Here is a 19278-nt window from a genome sequence, read left to right as displayed (position 1 = left end):
GGGGTTCTCGGCACCCCCCGACTCCAGGTGGCGCTGTCCATGGTAGAAACTTGCATGTATACATATGTAAATACATAACATTTACATCCGATTATGGTAGTTTTAACTATTGGATTTAGAGTACATTCAAGTACAGTGCCATGGGTGAGCTTTCCCTTGTGCCCCCCCCCCCTTTTTTTGGTACCCTTCCTTTAATTATTTGGGCCACGGTCATTGGTGAAAGCCCATCAGCCCCCCCCCCCCCCCCAAAAAAAAAAACCCCAAATATTTTGGACGTGTCAATTAGTGGTGACGCAGATGTTTGAATTTATAATGGACTAACAGAACATTATCATTATAAGATGGAATTTTGCGTCGGGGTGATATAAATCAAATTAGGTTTTGCCCTTCAGTTTAGGTTAGGTTTTTAAACACTGTATAGTCAGTGTGTTAACACACTGAGTATACAGTTTAAAAACGTCTGTGAAGGGCAAAACCTAATTTGATTTAGAACATTATCATGTTGCGGCCATCTTGTTTTTTCCCCATTCAAATCAACGTAACCAAAGTGAAATACTGGAAGGAAAAATAGTCTGGTTCCTTTCTGCACCAAAAAATAATCATTCACTACTATTATTGAATACAGGGAACATGACTGAAATAGTGGCAGCATGATAAAGGTCTCTAAGGCCTTGTTACAGACAAATAGTCTCTGTATTGTTTGTGTCCTTGAGCAATGCTCTTTATTCCAATAGTGTTTATATTCCTACCTGGGCAATAGCAGCTAGGACACATTTCTCGTCTATCATGGCCAAGGCATACTCCTCCTGAAATCCCCAGTCCTAGGACAAAATGCATAATAAATCATTAAAAAATCTTGCATTAGGCCGAAAAAAAATGGCTCCGGTTTCTAGTCTGCGTGCGTCGCCGTAGCCATGCGCATCGGCAAAATTAAATATTTTTTTCAATGTAAGATGATCAAAACCGCCAAACTCACTGGTTTGACTGGAATCCTGCTGCTGCACAATTTTAACGTGTTTTTAGATGGGGTTACGATCGGGTACAAGCTTTATGTGGCCTCTCTGGACTCCCATATATTTTGCACTAAATTTAGTCGGGCACCATTTGCAGTCATCAGCCGACGTTTGAAGGGAAAAAAAAGGGGGAAAAAACGCGTTGCCGCGGCTTTTTGGGGGGCAAGCTCCATACCAGAAACCAAAGGTTTTTTTTGGCCTTAGAAAAAACGCTTCTTTTTTTCCTGACCGCTTCCTTTTTTGTTTTTTGGCCTTTGTTTTTTAAAATCATACTTTTGCAATTTATTTTGTCTTTTCATTTCTTTCCAGCAAAATAATAGTTTGTGGACGTGCGAGTTCAAAATCTGGTAGAAAGGGCGGTGACTCCTCTGGACACAAAAGTATCCGCCATCTTGGAAAATCCACCATCTTCGAGGGAAAAGAGGCCCTCCTCCCTTTTTTTTAAAAAGCCCAGACGAGAACTTTGTCCTTTTTATAACTTGGTCCTATTACTTCTATCTTCTCGACCAAAAATTTCATCAAAATTTATGAATAAAATTGACTTACAAGAGCCAGGTTTTCGGCTCTCATGAAGAGTTCCGTCAGGGCGCGCTGTAATGGCGGTAGCGTGGTAGATACAGCGTCAGGTACCAGCTTCTCATTCATGGAGTCCAGCAACCTCAGGAGGGGTTTCAAGAGACCCAGGTCAGGGGCCGTTGCCACGTCGATGGTTGCCGACTCGCTGGCTGATTTTGCGCTGCTGGGAGATGAGTGTTTTCATATTCACAGTTTGGTTTTTAAGTTGGCTTCTTATGACAGAACACAGGACAGTAAAAATGAATTTCAGCTAGCTAGATTGTAAGCAGAATAATTTCAAGAAGATATTGTAGCAGATTGCAGCTACGCGATATCACGCACTGAACTGACGAATAATAGCAACCGCGCACGCGTGTGCGTCTTGTCAACGCTTGCACGCACCCATTCACGGATTCACCGAATTACAAACCAACTACTCACAAAAACTTCCAAAAATGCTTCACTTGACTCATCTTTGGAAATGGCCTTCTTTGATTGTTTTCTTCAAAATGACAGCATGCCGGAAAGAATAATTTCACAGGGAGTTTAGTGCCATTGCAATCTTTAAACCAAGTAAGCTTTTCAGCAATAATTGTGTCAGTTACTTTTTGGATAGCTGCAAATGATATAATCTACCTTTAATTCATTCCACATTAACCAGATCACACAAACATTGCGAATCATATTATTCAAGTTTCATGTTTATGTCTCACAAGGCACCCTCAGATTTTTTTCGCTTACCCCATATAAACCACATTAATATTTCAAGGCAATGACATGTTCCTGACACGACATGAACCGGTGTTATAAGAAAATCTGACTCCTATAAAAGTCGAACTCCTTTCCCCTATTACTGGTTAATCTCTCGCACGTGAAAGTCACTCTCCTAATTATCATACTTACGCATGCGCAATACTACCAACGAGTCTATATTTCATGGAGTCGAATATTCAGGCTACACCGGCCCTACCTGGTGAGTGTATGCAGAACCTGTAGTAGAATCTGGACTGTCTTGAGTCTGTACTGAGCTGTCTGCCGACATGCGACGTGCACCAGCCAAGCCCACAGCTCCTTAAGTGCTATATGCCTGTACAACAAATATGGAAAAATATATATCAGTCACGGAGCTGGTAAACAGGGAAAATTGCTAAGCGCAAATAATATTTGCTGAGTAAAAAACAGGCTACCAGTCAAAATTGAGGTCAAGTTCACGGAGTTTCTAAGCAGAGTCATTTGATAAGCACCATTAACATTTGATTAGCAAAAACCACTGAATCGTTTGTCAACCCCGGTCAAAACATTTTTTATTACAGATTTGAAAAGAGCACAATCTCAGCATTACTGCTGTGAAAACCGCATGCTGATACCATCTTTAGTAAAACAAATTATGGAAGTCGGAACACCAAGAGATGTGATGTAGTGATGTGATGAAGTGGCCCTATTTTGGCCTGAATCTCCAAATGAAAATTTCCGACAAACGACTCATGTAGCTTGATCGTATCACATAACCTGGCTGGATAGCATATGCCCATTACGCTGTACATAAACTTATGTCGCTTTTTTTACCATTTCGCCCCGGTCTTCCAAAAATGGCCGCCGATACACAAACATTATAGGCGTACATTAAGCGTCATATGGTGTCGTACCTTGTCAACTCCTGCTTGGACAGCACTGTGTTCAGAATCAGGTAGCCGGTGTCAAATCTGTCAAATGGCCAAGCAAAAAGACTTATATTAGAAATTGTCTGTGACAAACACTGCTTCCCTTTGCTGTGCACATGCAAAAACCACCATTCATTTAACAGACAGATACCACGAAGGAGAGACTTGTTACATTGGAGTTGTACTGCATTTAACTTCCAATCTGAATTTCTTGCTTCTTTTTCCAAACACAATTTTTTAACCAGTTCGCGCTGGCGGCCGTGTATAAATGCACAAGTTTTCCGAAAGTCAGATCGCATGACTGAAAAACCCGCAATGACAGAGGCCAAAAAACATCTGTCAGCAAGCCACAGCCGCTGACCGAGGCCAGAAATATGACTCTGCAGCCCCAGGGCGATGGCTTCAACCCGCCTGGCATTGCGGTCAAGTAAATATTAAACCCCTGCTTCGGTCCTTTCTTGTCAAAATAAAACCCGACCTCAACTGGTTCAATTTAAGCATCTTTTGGTAGGGGACTGAAAGTGACGTTCTAAGACAAATAGTTTTTGCGTATTTAAGATGAAATGCAATACAAACTCTTTTTTTTGGCCTTTACTGAATGTTTACTGCTGTACAAAGGAAAACAAATTTCATGTGTGTCACATGATGAATAAATAAATTGAAATGAATTGAATTCTAAAACCAAAAACAAATATCGGCTATATGAACTCCTTATCACACAAATGAAAGTTGATACAAATATATCTTGCACGTTTGAAGCTTGAAATGCTAGATACTACTTGACTCCTACCTTCCTAGCCTGTTGCCAATGACAGTGAACTTGTAACCCCAGTCATTGTTACTGCTGTCAGACACAAACTTGAAGTAAAGCACATCGCCTGAATAAAACACAGATAAAATCTACATGTTTAAAAAAAATAAAAAACTAGTCTGCAAGTTTGTGGGGTAAAAAGGACAACGACGCTCTTGCTCAGACGTTGGTCATGTCTCCCCAGGCAATGTTGCTAACTCACGTAAAATTCTGTGCCCGTCGGCACATCTTCTTAAACCACCTTCAATGATTGTTTCCTTCCGATACCATTGATACCATTTCCGATGGAAACATTTCACAGGGTATTTGGTACCAGTCCTATCTCCACTTTGAGCAAGGATTTTCTCTTTAAATCGGTACAGTACATTCGCTCTTTTCACACTTACACTTCCCCCATGGGCATGCACAGCCTCGATCTGGCAACTTTACACAATAAATATAGCCAGTTCAGTGATTCCCATGTCGGGGTTCAGATCACTGGACCGGCTATTTTTATTGTGTAAAGTTGCCAGATCGAGGCTGTGCATGCCCAATGGCGGAGTGTGAAAAGAGCGAATTGCAATTGAAGGTTAAAGTAAAACTTTGTGGAAAGAATCTGCGTTTGCATTCGCATTTCCAGTCTCGTGAAAATGTTTTCGTAGTTGTGTTGAAAAGGCGTGAAAATGTTTTCCCACTTGCGTGAAAAGTCCTGAAAAGGTTTTCCCACTTGTGTAAAAAGGCGTGAAAATGTTTTTTCACTTTCGTGAAAAAACATGAAAATGTTTCCCACTTGCGTGAAAAGGTGGAAAATATTTTCCCACTTGTGTGGAAAGGTAGGTACATTTCTGGATAATTGCAAATGTTCCCACGGGTGTTTAAAAAAAGAAGAAAACCTCCCATGATATGAGCCACACCCACCTTGCATCTCAAAGTCAATCCAGTTCTCCCGACCTCCGCTGAAGTCATGCTTATCATGCTTGTAGTTTGGGTCCGATGCAAACGTCAGGATGTCGCATTCGCTCTCGGTGCTGCAGCGCTCGTCAAACCGGATGCTGAGGTAAGTGGCGCCGCGTATCGTCACGTGACCCTGGACAATAAAAAAGAAAAAAAAATAAGAAAATAAAAGTCAGAAACAATCCACACATGAAGTATAGAAGTATAACTTTGTTTCTGAATAAAAGGCATCAACCTGAAACTTAGCTTTCTAAAAAAAAAAAATAGCCTTAATTTTTGTCTTGATTTAAAGTAAACTTACTAGATTCCACATGTTTCACAATTTATTTCCTAAAATCTGAACTTCTTCTCTTGCATTTTTCTTATTTTCACTAGATTCGCTTTGGTCTGGTACCCAGATGCAGTTATATAGTATACATTTATTTTACACTTTTGAATAAAAAAGCAACAACCGCGAAATTTGCGTTCTAAAATGATAGGGCTAAATTCAAGTTTTGGTGGTGAATTCCTTACTATAATTACAGATTATTTGTAATTTTGTAATTTAATATTTTACAAGGTTCTTCACTTTTTTCAATCCCCCTAGTTCTTTTATCATTTACAGTTGATCCTTGGGTTCATATTGGTCTGGTACCCGCTACCCACCTCGTCATTTGTATTGTTCTTGTATTTGTGAAGTGACTCCCTGATGACTGGTGCCATGCTAGCCTCCTCCATGAATGTACAGGCAGCTACGGTGAGAGGTGCTAAGAGTTCAGGCTCACAGTGGGTGACTATGTTGGACACAACCTGCAGAAATGGAGAGTAGAAATGCATCAAAACAATTTGAAACTACATTCAGGCCAGTTGGAAAGTTGATGTACAGGGTGAGTAAAAAAAAAAGCAACCTAAATGGTAGGACCAATTTTTGAATGAAGTTTTGCCCGTAGCACTTTCAAAATGTAGGATATGTAAGCTCAGTCATTAAGCTTTCTTTTAGTACAAGAATCATTCAAATCTCTCATGTACTTTTTAAGTGTGTGAATTGTTTTCGTTTTGCTAAAAGAACACACACCCTTTTTGTGATCTGTGGACAGAACTTTAAAATGGTGGTTGCGTTTAAAATTCCGTAACTTGAAAAGTACATGAATGATTTCAATGATTCTTGTACTAAAAGATGTACTTTTCAATTACAGAATTTTGAACAAAAACACCGTTTTAAGTTCTGTTCAAGGATCACAAAAAGGTATGCGTTCTTTCAGCAAAATAAAAACAATTAACACGCATCCCTATGTGATATGTTTTCGTTTTGCTGAAAGAACACTTACCTTTTTGTGATCCGTGAACAGAACTTTAAAACGGTGGTTGTTTTTAAAATTCTGTAACTTAAAAATTACATGAGTGATGTGAATGATTCCTATACTAAAAGAAAGCTTATGAATTGGGCTTTCATATCCTAGATTATGAAAGTGTTACATGCAGAACTTCACTAAAACAATGGTCCCGACATTTGGGTTTTGCTTTTTATTCCTCAACCTGTATTGCATTTTAGACATAAAGTCTTCACTTCCCCCTCCCCCATAAGAAAAATGCCAGGAGCCCTTCTGTCCGACCCACCTTACTCAGGACTTCCTTCTCCTCTCCTCGTTGAAGCAGATCCAGCATGCTGACGATCTGAGCAGGCTCGGTACAGCCCAAGGTGGAGGTATTGATGACACGGCCTGATGGCCAATCAGCAAGCAGCGCTGCTAGCAGGTGACGCGCATACATGATGGAGATTGCATAGTTGACCTGTATTAATAACAAACAAACAAATTATGAATATACAAAATGCTTGTTGCAGTGATTCGTTGCTGGCCTGCCATCTTGATGGTGCCAGGTTCGAACCCTACCTGGGTCATGTTTTGAAATATGTAACCAAATCTAGTAGGGGCCGAATTTTAAGGACATGCTATGTAGGAAGTATTGTTCAGTCAATTTACATGCTAAGCTCAATTCAGAAAACCAGTCACACACAATATAGATTGCAAAAGAATAGACCAGTAGCCTGTTTCTGCTAAGCAAGTACTTTATTTGCTTATAAGCATTTCAGCTCCTTGGATATTGGCTCCTGATTAAAGGGTCCTCAGATGAATTTTTCTGAGGAACATATTTTGTGCAACTTTCTACTCCTCTTAAATGTATGAAAACTATTTGACATCCCTTTTTTGGTTTAATTTCATTGAAAAGTGCACTTCTTCAAACATTTAAAATTTCTCATGCTTTTCTGGACAACTTAAAGCGCTGTTGCCGTGATGTCACTTCAGGAAGACACTTTAAGAGTTTTGCGTTCAAATTGTGAACTCAAAAATTCGCTCATTGAAAACATTGGTAAGAAAAGTTTGCTCATTGACTTACTGCCATGTACCGCCGACACAACAAATCACCAAAAAAAGAAATTTATGACAGCAAAATATCCAAAATTCTGGCAACTTTTGGTGCTGAAATAGCTGTAACACTGAGGTTTCTGCCTGAAATGACATCACACTTTTGCTCATGAATATGGAAATTCACATTAGCATAAAAACCAAAAGGCACCAAAATACCTTTGAAAATGGGAAAACGAAAATTGAAAATAAGGTTAAACGGGACACAAAGGTGCATTTTCAAGGATTGCATGAAACAATTTTCATTGTATGGGCTCTATCAGTTTTCCTTTCCAACTCGATGCTAAAAGATTGTCAAGTTTTTTAAAATCCAAAGCCTGACTTCCAAGACTACTGTCCAGTCCAATGTAGTTACTACTCACTTTGTGTAGATGCTCCCTGGAAGGGCTCTTGTCAAGAGAGTTCAGCTCTTTCTTCAGCAAGGCGGCACTCTTGGATCTCTGCTGCTTATGGTAAAACTGTCAAGAGAAATAAGAGCATTTGTTTATGTTTGAACTTCTTCGGAAATATATCTGATGTGCTGAACAGGTTTCCAGACATTAGTTTAATGTAGGGGTGAGCATCGGAACCGGGTATCCGAGTACCCGACCGTTGATGTCAGGAACCGGTTCCAGATTATGGAATCCGGTACCCATAACCAAATTACTTAAAGGGAATATACATCATTTGCTTTTGCTGTAATTTTCAGAAATGGATGGAATTGGCAAATATATAGCAAATATAGTTACACTGACTTTTTGAGGTTTTGGGTTCGAAAATGCTATAAAAACCAAGAAAAGCAATCATTTTCCTGTAGTCTGGTTCCCTGACTCCATATAAGAAGAAACAGAGCAGTTTACATACATTGGGGAATTGTAAGGTCAGGGAACCAGTCTAGCTGGCTTGTACCCGTTTATAGGTGTGTAATCGATTGCAAACAAGTGCGATGGTCAATTGGGGCCAGTATTTGAAAAAAAAGCCAGTTTTTTCCAACGCTGGTCGGCCGACCAGCGTTGGAAATTGATACAAAAATACCACTTTTCTTGAAAATGACAGTATACCAGGTGCCATGATTTTACAGGATGCTTTATACTGTCATTCACTTACAGTCCAGCAAGGTATTTCAAAATGATTTGGTAGTTTTATTTTTTGATGTTTGCAAATGTTGTATTTTCCCTTTAAGAACTTCTCAAACAATGAAAAAGAAAGGCTTTGAATGGCATTTGTGGGGGATTTAAATAAATGAAAACCAGGCTACATGGGAAAACAAAACATATTTTATGTTTATGACGCTTGTGAAAGTTGCAGTTTACACCGTAAAGCTATATAAGCTCAATTGTATCTTGCTGTATTGACGCGGCGATGTGGTATTATTATCGTGCGGACCTTAATGAAAAATCTGAACAGCAACTTCCGAGTTTTGAAGTTTGGGGTTAGATTTCTTTCACGGGTACCTTTGGTTTTTTTTCAACGAGTACCCAGTTCTTGTACTACCCATAAATGCGCACCCCTTGTTTAAAGTGGTTGCCAGTTTCCTGTATTAACCTGTATTCATAATAATGAGCTATCTCCTTTTTCTTAGGTTGTTTTTTTTTACAACAAGCAAAACCACGTTTGTCTCATCTAACAGACTGATCTTTTTAGCCATGCCTGTGATGTCTTGACCTGAACTTGGCTTTCTAAAAAGACGGTGTTAATTTAAAGCCTTAATTTTTGTCTTGATTTTAAAGTAATTGTACGAGAATCCACAAATTTCACAATGTCTTTTTCTGATTTAAACCGGGAGCAGAGTAGATACTTCTGCAGTGCCTTATTCTTACCTCTCTCAGTGACTTCTCAGAACTCGCGATGAGTTTCAACGAGCCGTCCAAGCAAGGCTCCGGTTCAGCTTCATTAGGAGTGACAGCCGGCCTGATGAGAGATAAAGACCATCCAAAGAGGATTGAAGGCCAACCAAAGTGGTTTGTGCTGACAAATGGCACAGTAGTCTATGACTTCTTTGGATGTGCAAAATGGTTCAATGACTATCCGACATTCTTAAAGAGAAATGAGGGGGATTATCTGCCATACCAGACTATATATGACTTGAAGCTTTGCATGGCGGATGAGATAAAGTAGAAAAATTGCAGGTAACACCATGTGGAAAGTAATCTCTTTTTGGAAGAAGTGTGGTTCTGAAAAGAACCGGGTAAGGCTACTGGTATTTACTCCCACAAGAGTAAAAAATTGCAGTAAACTATCTTGCTCAGGGACAGAACACATTAATTCCCAGGCTTAGTTCTGACCTAAAGTTTGAGGTTTCTAGCACAGAATTTGAATAAAACTTGAGCACAATCCCTCATTTGTAAAGAACTGATAAATCATTTTTGAAGGATCCGTTGGAACTTTTAGAAAGCATTTTAGGGACATACTTTGGCAGTGAGCTAGAAGCGCTGAAGGAGACCACTCCAGAGTCTACCGATTTCAGATCCAAACGCGAGGGTTTGTCGCCAGTATTTTTGGGCTCCCATCGCTTGGCCAGCTCCTTGACTTCGCTGCTCACGCCCGGCGCATCCTCATCCAGAAACCTGGACAGTGGAGGAAAGGAAGGGGGACCCCAAAAAATTAATAATATTAATCCAAAATGTTATATCAAACAGTGCCTTTGTGTGACTGGCTGATCAAAAGAAGGTGCATTAACTTAACCCTAACCTCACCAACTCCATCAAAATCCATCCTCCCATTTTTGGTGGATTTTCGGGGACTTGGGCCTACAGGCCTGGTTTGACTTAATATTGATGGAGTATGATGGACTTGGGCCTGGAGGCCTAAAGCAAAGCATGCATTGGAAGCAGTGTGATTGATGGATTTTGGCAGACTTGGTCCAGTACTTAGTAGAAGACAGTGGGGAGTACTTAGGGTTAATCTTAAATGGCAACAAAAGAGCAAAATAAAACCTATTAAACTATGGCATTAACCACAGAATTACCAATGAAAAACAAAAGAACATAGGCCCCATTTTTCACAATAAGCGAAAGAGTTTTTTGGAACCTGGATAAAAAGGAAAACGAAATGCCAACAAATTGAAGTATATTCATCAAAGAATCATTAAAACTGAGCAGCAGAATAAATTGGGGTGATTAAAGGCTATCCACTAAAGGAAAAAAGCTAAAGCAATTGTACATCATCACTGCACAAACCGGTCATGGTATCAGTATGGCTTGTGGTTTAATACGCCATACAACAATCTCTATAGTCTGAGCATCAACTGTTGTCCACGGAGCCCTATCTCCGGTTCAACTTCTGATATATCTAAGCAACCCCGCACGCCAGCCAATCGGAGTCGACTTTACTAAATCATGATGTCATTTCATTCTGAAAGCTGGACTTCTAAAGTTTTTGATTGGTCGATTCGGATGCATTACCTTGTATTACAACTGCCGGGCGCGCATAGATCTACAAAATCTAGACATGAATGTGATTGGCCAGCTCTATTATTGCTTGGCGTATCGCGTAACATATCTTTACAGAGTGCGTGATGGCAGACTGTTTTGCTCAATTCACAACGCAAAAAAACAATACTAGATGTCGTGTATAGGTTTTATTTATAGACATCCATGACGAGACATGTAGAAAGCGCCCGCTGAATAGCCAGAATGTGGAGGTCAAGACGCAGTCTTTTTTTGCATAATTAATCGCCGAATCAGCTCACATATCATAGACTCTTTCAAAGAGCCTGTTACATCCGTTATGATCTCTACAAGGATGGTGCGGAAATATGAGAGGGTGCTTTTCACCACTTTTGAGAGCCCCTTGGACGGGAAACACCGCGTTGGCGTACTGGTTTGCGCACCTATAGTGCTAAGTGCGCACAACTAATTTGATTCAGAATGTGCAGAATGCCACAACGTCTTCGCATGAGCATCAAGCGTCGTCACCAATGCGTTTGAGTGTCTCTCCCAGTTGTCTCCTCCAACTCTCCCTTTCTTACCATTGAGGGGGTTCTTGTGCACGGAGCCCATGGAGAAAGAGCAGTTCAAAAACTGTCCTCTCAATGTTTCAACCAAAGGTACATTTGTCATAAAGATAAATAGGCAGTCTTCCCAGAAATTAAATGTCTGATTTTAAACCAAAACCAATACTGCAACCATACAAAGCCCAGTCCATTAAAAAAAAAATCAGAAACAGCCATTTCTTTTTTAAAGTTTCAACACGTGCAAATTACCGGGAGAAAAACAAATTGTCAACAGTAGGCCAATCTGTGAGCCAGACTAAGGCTTTTCCTGGACCTACCATTCCTGTATCTTAACCTCCATGGCCTCGAGGCTGTGGCCAGACTTTTCATAGATTGCTCTCAATATTGGAAGCGGAGTCTGAAAGGCATCATTGGTAAACTGATAAGAAGAAAATAGAAAGTGGACATGTCAAATTCACTTTTTTTCTAGTTTTTGCAATAAATAAAATGAAGTAATTTTGAGCTATTGCTGACATTTATACCTGTACGAGCATTTGATTTGAACTGCATCTTTCAAAGAAATCCTATTTCAAATCTGTTCCCATACAGGAATCATACAGAATAAGATTATATATTTAATCTTTAGTGACTTCATTTTTTTGCAATCCTGAATGCCTTAGCATTCTTTTACAAAAGAAGCAAATTTTGTGACCCTTTTCAAACACTCACATTTCATAAAAAAACATTATACATAAATTGGTACCACGTTCAAAGCCTCTATACCCGAGCAGAATGACTATACTTTAAAAGCCTTCAACTTTTCATGATTCGAGGTTTGAAAATGCTTTCAATCTAGCACTTAATTTTTGGCTTTCTGGTCACTACATCAGTAAACCAAAAAAAATAAAAAAATTAAAAATCTGCCTACTTACACTCATGAAGGTTTTGGTTTTATCATCCAGTCCCTCCATGGGATCCAAACCCCCCTGGGATGAAATGGAAGATTCCGAGATTCTCCTCGGCGAGTGGGACGTGGACGGTATGTCGTCCGGCGTCATGTAACCAGAGCCGCCGGAGTCCGAGAGAGTCGACGAGGAGCGAAAGGTGGAGTAGGACTCGTCACTGTCATCGCTGTCCATGTCATCGTCACTATTGTCCTTGTCATCTGCGTCACCGTCACCCGGGGTCGTAGGCTTGTCACCGTCGATGACCACAGTGGTGAGATCGGGCCCGCTGAGAGAGACTGTCGTGGAGCCGGACTTGCCATAGGTGTAGAGGCGAATGGATAGTACCTATGAATTCAAATGTAGTCGTAATAAATAATATGTATTTATAACGCATATGTATCCACCATTATTGGTGCTCAAGGCGCTAACATCATTATTACCCCTGCTCATTGGGCCAATGAAACATTCAAAAGGCAATCTCAGCTCCCTGGGGAGTATACAGCTCCATGCTGCCTGTTAGGCGCAAGGAAGCTAGAATCAATCACAATAACCACCTCTGCCCTCACAGGTACCCATTGACTCCTGGGTGGAGACAAGAGAAGCGATAAGTGACAAAGTGTCTTGCCCAAGGGCACACACACCATAGCCACAGGCTGGACTTGAACCCACAACCTGCAGAATTACCCGCAGAATTACCCGCAGACCACGAATTCAATGCTCCAGACCACGAGGCCACGGCACTCCACAGTTGGTACAAACTTATCTAAAATGGATTACTCATCCAACATTTACACAATGTGCAAAAACTGCAGCATACTTTGTAATAATAATAATATAATAATAAAAATACCCGAGTCTTATATAGTGCACGTATCTACCAACAATTAGGTACTCAAGGCGCTGGAGATTATTATGTGTATAAAAGTTGCTGATGGAATCCTGATGTTAAACTAGTTTGTGCTCAGTCAAGCACATCGGGGTACCAAATTATATTTTAGGGTTTGAGTGGCCCAAAATGAAGATAAGTGGGACGACCTTTATAAACAGGCAAAGATTTTGTAAATTCTGAAAGCGCTCCAAAATCAAATTTTCCATCCAAAAACTTTTTTCTGTCTTTGATTTTTTCTCTCAACGAAATGACATTTTCATCTGTGAATGTTTACCTCTAAATCCCTCAAGATCCACTGACGGCTGAGTTTGGTTGCCTGACTCGCCAGGTGCACAAGCAGTGGAATTAGCTCGCTGTTGAGAAGCTCCAGTCTACCATCAGAACCGCCGCTCCCCTGCAATTGGTCAATAGAAAAAGACTGATTTAGCATTTGGGCAAAAGGAAAAGATAATGTCTTGAAGACTGTAAGGCTTAAACAGATGAGGTACTGTGAATGAGAGTAGCTCAGGCACTAACTGGTATAATAAGGAAGTAAAGTCTGTCATGAGCCAACAGACCTTTATCATGCTGCCACCATTTCAGTCATGTTCCCTGTATCCAATAACAGCACTGAATAATAACTTTTTTGTGTAAAAAGGAACCAGACTATTTTTCCTTCTAACCTCGCTTTGGTTACATTGATTTGAATAGGGAAAAATCAAATGGCTAGACAATGGTCTATATGGCCCATCAGGCATGAAAGGACTGAGAATATTTCTGTTCCCCCTGGATGAGATACCAGTCATAATTATAGTGCTCATATAGCGCTTTCCATCATATCAACAATCTCAAAGCGCTTTACAAGTATACCCCGCTCATCAGGCCATGAGACCACGCAGCAGCCGATATCAGCGCTCAATCGGTCCTCAACCCTCACGGGTACCCATTTATACTCCTGGGTGGAGAGAGGCAATTGTAGTTAAGTGTCTTGCCCAAGAGTACAAACACCATGTTCCTGGCAGGATTCGAACCCACGCACCATCGTGCATGAGTCAAGCACCGTAACTACTGGACCATGGCGTTCTACTATCGACACACTGGCCGGTAGACTTTAAATGGCTGTTTTCGATAATCCAACCTTTCGAGTCTATGGTCAGACTATGTGGGCATGATTCAGGTGTGTTGTGGAATCCAAGGAATGAGTAAACTTTAAGCAGACATGCCAAAAAGCAATCGTACAATGAAAAAACTTCTGTTTTGTGTGTACATGGAGGTGTTCAATCTAATCAGAAACAAGAGTTTCAGATGTACAGTTTTATTGGTTAATTGTAGCATTCATCAAAAACTATTTACCAAATAATGGGAATTGTTACTCATCCTATTGTTACCCATCCTTGAGGCATAAGGATGTGTTATGATGGCCATGAGGCACATGTACTGGTACAAGAGTGTTCACTATGAAAACATGGAAGCATTTTGTCTCTAGAAGACAATGTGCATATTTGTTCTTGTTGTAGATCTACAGCAGAGTGTTATTGCTCATTCTCTAAATTTGGGGTCTACTTTTTTTCCTGTCCCTGTTACATCTGACATCTATGATTTTATAATTCTGATGCACTTTTTATTGCAGTCGTCCTCCAAGAGTGATTATGAATGGTAAACTACCAACCTCAATAAAAAGAAAAAGTTTTGAAGTATACTATAAAGAACAAAGGGTGCGTGTCTGGGTGTGCGGTTACAACTTGTTCATGAGTTGTTCGACCGCGAAGCAAGCAAGTGACAGGCAGCGAGTCCACTTTTGACAGGTGGCGAAGCCTCGTTCTTTATGATACTTGAATGGCAATTTACAAATTACCAAGGTAACAAGGACAGGAAAAATGTCACACTTTGGACCCAAAATTTACAGAACGACCCTTATACATGGTGTATATTATGATGACTACAAAGCATGGTAAGGTACTAACATACTAAGACAATAGATTAATTAAAACATCGACAAACTATTCTATGGATCAATAGGCTTAGCTGGTAACAACAATTTGAAGACTTTGCAGTGCTCTTGCAACCCTCACATGCAGTGCATACACACTCACTCACTAATTCTCAACCAAAAAAAAAGAAAGAAAAAAAAAAGATTGTTGCCAAATTGGCATGCCTGACAACAACAATTTGAGATCACATGAGAAGAATTTACGTCAGATGCAGGGCTGTGCCGAATACATACCGAATATTGCATCATCAACCAAATATCCGAATGGCATTTTTTTTTCAATTCGGGCGATTCACAATGCAGTGCGCCACCAATAGTTTGCCACGGAGAGTTCATTTTTCCCAGTGCATTGTGGGAGATTGTCGACAAATTCGCAGCACTGGACATTTGAAATTGTTAGTTTTTTCAATCAGTAGTTTCGAGAGCGTATGATTCGAGTGTATGTGTGCCCTTTTCTTTTCTTTTTATCCAAAATGGTGTTTTTTGTAAGGTGGCAGAACGCTATGCCCAATCTATAACAAAATAGCTCAAGTTGTCTACTGATACTCATTCAAACAGGCCGTGTTTTGTTGACCGTAAACTTGAAAAATGGACTCTACATGGCAAACTCTTGGTGGCACACTGTAAAATTCAGTATATAAGATGATTTTTGTAAAAGACCACTATCAAGTTAGAGTGAAAGGTTAAAACAATTTAAGATTTAACTTTTTCCAAGTTTACAAATGTCACAAGCATTCACACATATTCTGTTTCTCTGTTTTTGCAGGATATTCCCTGTATATTTCAAGGCTAAATCGCTACAGATTTCCACTGCTACAACACTGATTTGCTCACAGACGCAAATATGAATTTTGTTTTAACTGTTTGATCTCAATTGTACCTTTAATTTATAAGTGTTTCCCCTGCTTTTGACATAAGAACACGCGTCTGATGTGTGCATGCTATTACACTAAGCATTGTGACAAACACAAGCACAAAAGATATGTTACCATAATTGCATTTCAATGCCTACACAAGTACATAAGCAGATGAACAAGTCAAAGCATGAGTAGTTTTTATTAACATGATTTTAAAATTTGCACGTCTAGAGAAGTCTCCAAACAAAACAAAGATCGGTGATACAGCATCATGAACTTACCGATCTCACAAACTGAGCACTTGCCCTGTTCTGAAATACACAACCACAACGTACAAATAGATTACCACAAATACTACTGCTATCCACGTGATTATTAACAGACAGCACAGACCGACCAGACCGACCAGACCGACAGACAGACAAACAAACAGAAAGACAGGGACAGTTCTGGACTGACAGAATAGACGCTCAGTGCTTCCCATGTTAACAAATTGTGAGGGGGGGGGGGCGCGCATTGAAAATTGTCCATACAATTGAGCAATTCTATCATATTTTGCACCAATCTGCCCGACTATATCTGGGCATGCTATAAATTCTATCACGAAGGCCCCTTTCAATGGTGAAAGCATTGTGCCAGCTATTGTTCATATAAACCGTCGTCACAGGGCAGTTGCTTCATACATTAGCATGCAAAATGGTTTCCCCATTGAAGGGGGCCTCGTGAGTGCACAGTGCTCTTATATATTGGCACTTATGGGGCACCAGGAACAAAGGGCAACAACAGGGACAATGGTACCCTGCAAGTCTGTCTTTAGAAATTGAAGTACCCCATAGCTGTAGCGCTATGGGTTTTGAGATTTCTAAAGGGACAAAGGAGAACAAAAGAAGGGGATTAGGGTCGACTTGAACAATAGTGGAACCCCATAAACCCCAGATGCTAAGTGTGTGTGAACTCGTGCCCAGTGGCGTCACCTCACAACTGTTAATCAGGGGAAACAAAACAAAAAACAGAGCAGCAGGACCACCATTACGACGGATTTACAGACAGACAATCAAACAAGCACCCCAACAAACAAACAAACAAACAAACAAACAAACAAACAAACAAACAAACAAACAGACTAGTCACCTTTATATTTGTAAGAATGGCCTTCATGATCAGATACAGCACCCACACTGTCTCTACACTGAGCTCCCCACCTGATGGAAACAAAAAATATTCATGGTATAACTACTTTGATTTATCATTCATAGATTAATTATTCGAAGCTTTATTATTCATATGTTATTCATGTCCATGAGCAAGATACTTTGCTGCAATTGTTTCACTCCACTTCTTTTGTTGACAATGGTACAGACCAATGAAATGGCAGCCTTCAGATCACATGCAAATCCAATGAGTTTGTTGTTTAACAAGGTGTGGAAATATCTTTCAGCCACTTTGATATTCATTCTACAATTGTAAGGCGTTCTATCAAAATGGCAGAACTGGGCAGAGGTCGAAATGAGGGTTTGCAGGTATAAGGAAAGAGAATACAGTTCTTACAATACTGTTTGTTGCACTACAATCGGACATTCAGTATACATGTAACGGTTGTTTAAAGTTCGTTAGACTTGTCAAAAAGTTAAATACTGAGAAAAAGGCTTTTTTAAAGTTTCGAGTTTTGTAGTGTGAAAATGAAAGATGCCAAATAGTTTTTTCCTTAAAAACAATTTTATTCCACGATTTTTAAACTAGTTATTTAAAATATGTGTAGTAGACATATCAAAGATCACAAATATCAATAAATCTGAAAATAAAACAAAAATCATCCCCATTTGGTTTTTGCATTTTTCTCCACTACAGCCTGTGCCCAGTTCTGTCTTATTTTGCAAGAACGCCTCACAATTCATGTATTCAGTTGTAAGGTTTTTCCTGTTTAAATGTTGAAATTTTAAGATTTTTTTTTTTAAAGTTCTTTCTCGAATCTAAGAAATAGTTTTTATCGATCTTTGCAAATGATTATTTATAAAATATAAAAACTGACCTTCTTTGAGCTTTGTCAGGATATCTTTGGTGATGGTAATGAAGAAAGAGAATTGGTCTGGTTTCAGACTCTGCCCCAACTCCTCATCCATCACCAGCTTGTAATCCTTCACCTGAGTATGGTAAACAGTCCACAATGCTTAAATCTCTTCTTGCATTTTGTGGAGAAAATTCTTCTGATGTGAACATTTATAATGAACGATGCACCCCTGGTTTTTTTTAGGTCGGCAAAATTGATGATCTTTGTCAGCAAGTAGCGCCACTAGTGTCTGATAGTGTCTAGTGTCTTGAACAGCGCCCCTGCTGTCAGATGATGTCCAGTCTTTGAGAACAATCGAGGTAATATACCCAAAGTAAATGTCGTTGAGTCTGTGCAACAAGGTCGTATCTCCTTAAATGGCGTGTGACCTCATGTATGTGAAACGTGAGTTTTCAATGTCAAAAGGTTGTTTCTCGCTTAAAATAACCCGGATGTACACACAAAGTCAATGGACGTCGCGATACGCGAGATACGACCTTGTTGCACGGAGCGTATTCGCGCAAGATACAACTTTGTTGCAGAATCGAGTTACGACCTTGTCGCAATGACGCGACAATGTGCTTATGTACACAAATTCTGAAATCATCACATGAACAGTAATTCACCAATGAAATTTCTCAATCTAATTCCATGATGTATAAACAAGTCGACGGGTGCCTGGAGAAGGTCCTAAGGGGCGAAAAATGGGTCAAAAGGTCAAATTCAGAGTTTTCGGGTAATCTTGGAAATATCTTTCATTTGATATACATATTGTCTCAAGGGGCTATGCCATTCTGATATAATTAACAGAAAACAAAAGACGGAAGGAGGTTTTTCATTATTTGTGCCCGGCAAAGGGTTGTAAGCGTGTAATTCTAACGTAACAAGAAACATGTTCCAAGCTCGCTAATGTCCCACTCAAGTGGACACGCAAAGCCAATTTTGTTCCTGGCAAAAGGACGTAAGGACTTAACATGCCGCTTAAGCGTACATTTAAGGCTTGCAAAATTCCCAGCAAAAGGTCGTTAGCATAAAAATTGAAATAACTTCGAAATTAAGTAATATTTTGACATAAAAATGCACAAATATTATTTTAATTATTAACAAATGTCATCAGTCAAAATTCCAACCTAAATGTGATTTTTAATCTAGAAACGGCAGCACAAAACCTTTCAACTCGATTATCTCCAAAAGTGCTTTTTGCGTGCCTGGGCTACTTACGTCCTTTTCCTTGTCACACAACGAAGTCTTGTCTTTTCCCTGAATGCTTCTTTAGTA

At 39.8% G+C, this 19278-nt stretch overlaps 1 protein-coding gene across 1 annotated transcript in view; it reads right to left on the bottom strand.

Moving 5' to 3' along the window:
- Positions 1-19278, bottom strand: part of LOC119736368 (zinc finger ZZ-type and EF-hand domain-containing protein 1-like) — an 80355-nt gene that overhangs the window by 1482 nt on the left and 59595 nt on the right. Inside the window, 17 exon segments of the mRNA XM_038210381.1 lie at positions 750-821; positions 1560-1749; positions 2539-2655; positions 3215-3271; positions 4020-4107; positions 4938-5106; positions 5619-5762; positions 6570-6743; positions 7741-7836; positions 9178-9268; positions 9769-9924; positions 11630-11730; positions 12224-12583; positions 13402-13521; positions 16235-16264; positions 17085-17155; positions 17983-18094. Coding sequence (XP_038066309.1) covers positions 750-821; positions 1560-1749; positions 2539-2655; positions 3215-3271; positions 4020-4107; positions 4938-5106; positions 5619-5762; positions 6570-6743; positions 7741-7836; positions 9178-9268; positions 9769-9924; positions 11630-11730; positions 12224-12583; positions 13402-13521; positions 16235-16264; positions 17085-17155; positions 17983-18094 — 2148 coding nt within the window.

This window comes from Patiria miniata, unplaced genomic scaffold (assembly GCF_015706575.1).
Source record: "Patiria miniata isolate m_02_andy unplaced genomic scaffold, ASM1570657v1 HiC_scaffold_3, whole genome shotgun sequence".
NCBI lineage: Eukaryota > Metazoa > Echinodermata > Asteroidea > Valvatida > Asterinidae > Patiria > Patiria miniata.
The sequence above is the reverse complement of the archived record's forward strand: the minus strand, read 5'-3'. Positions and strand labels throughout refer to the sequence as shown.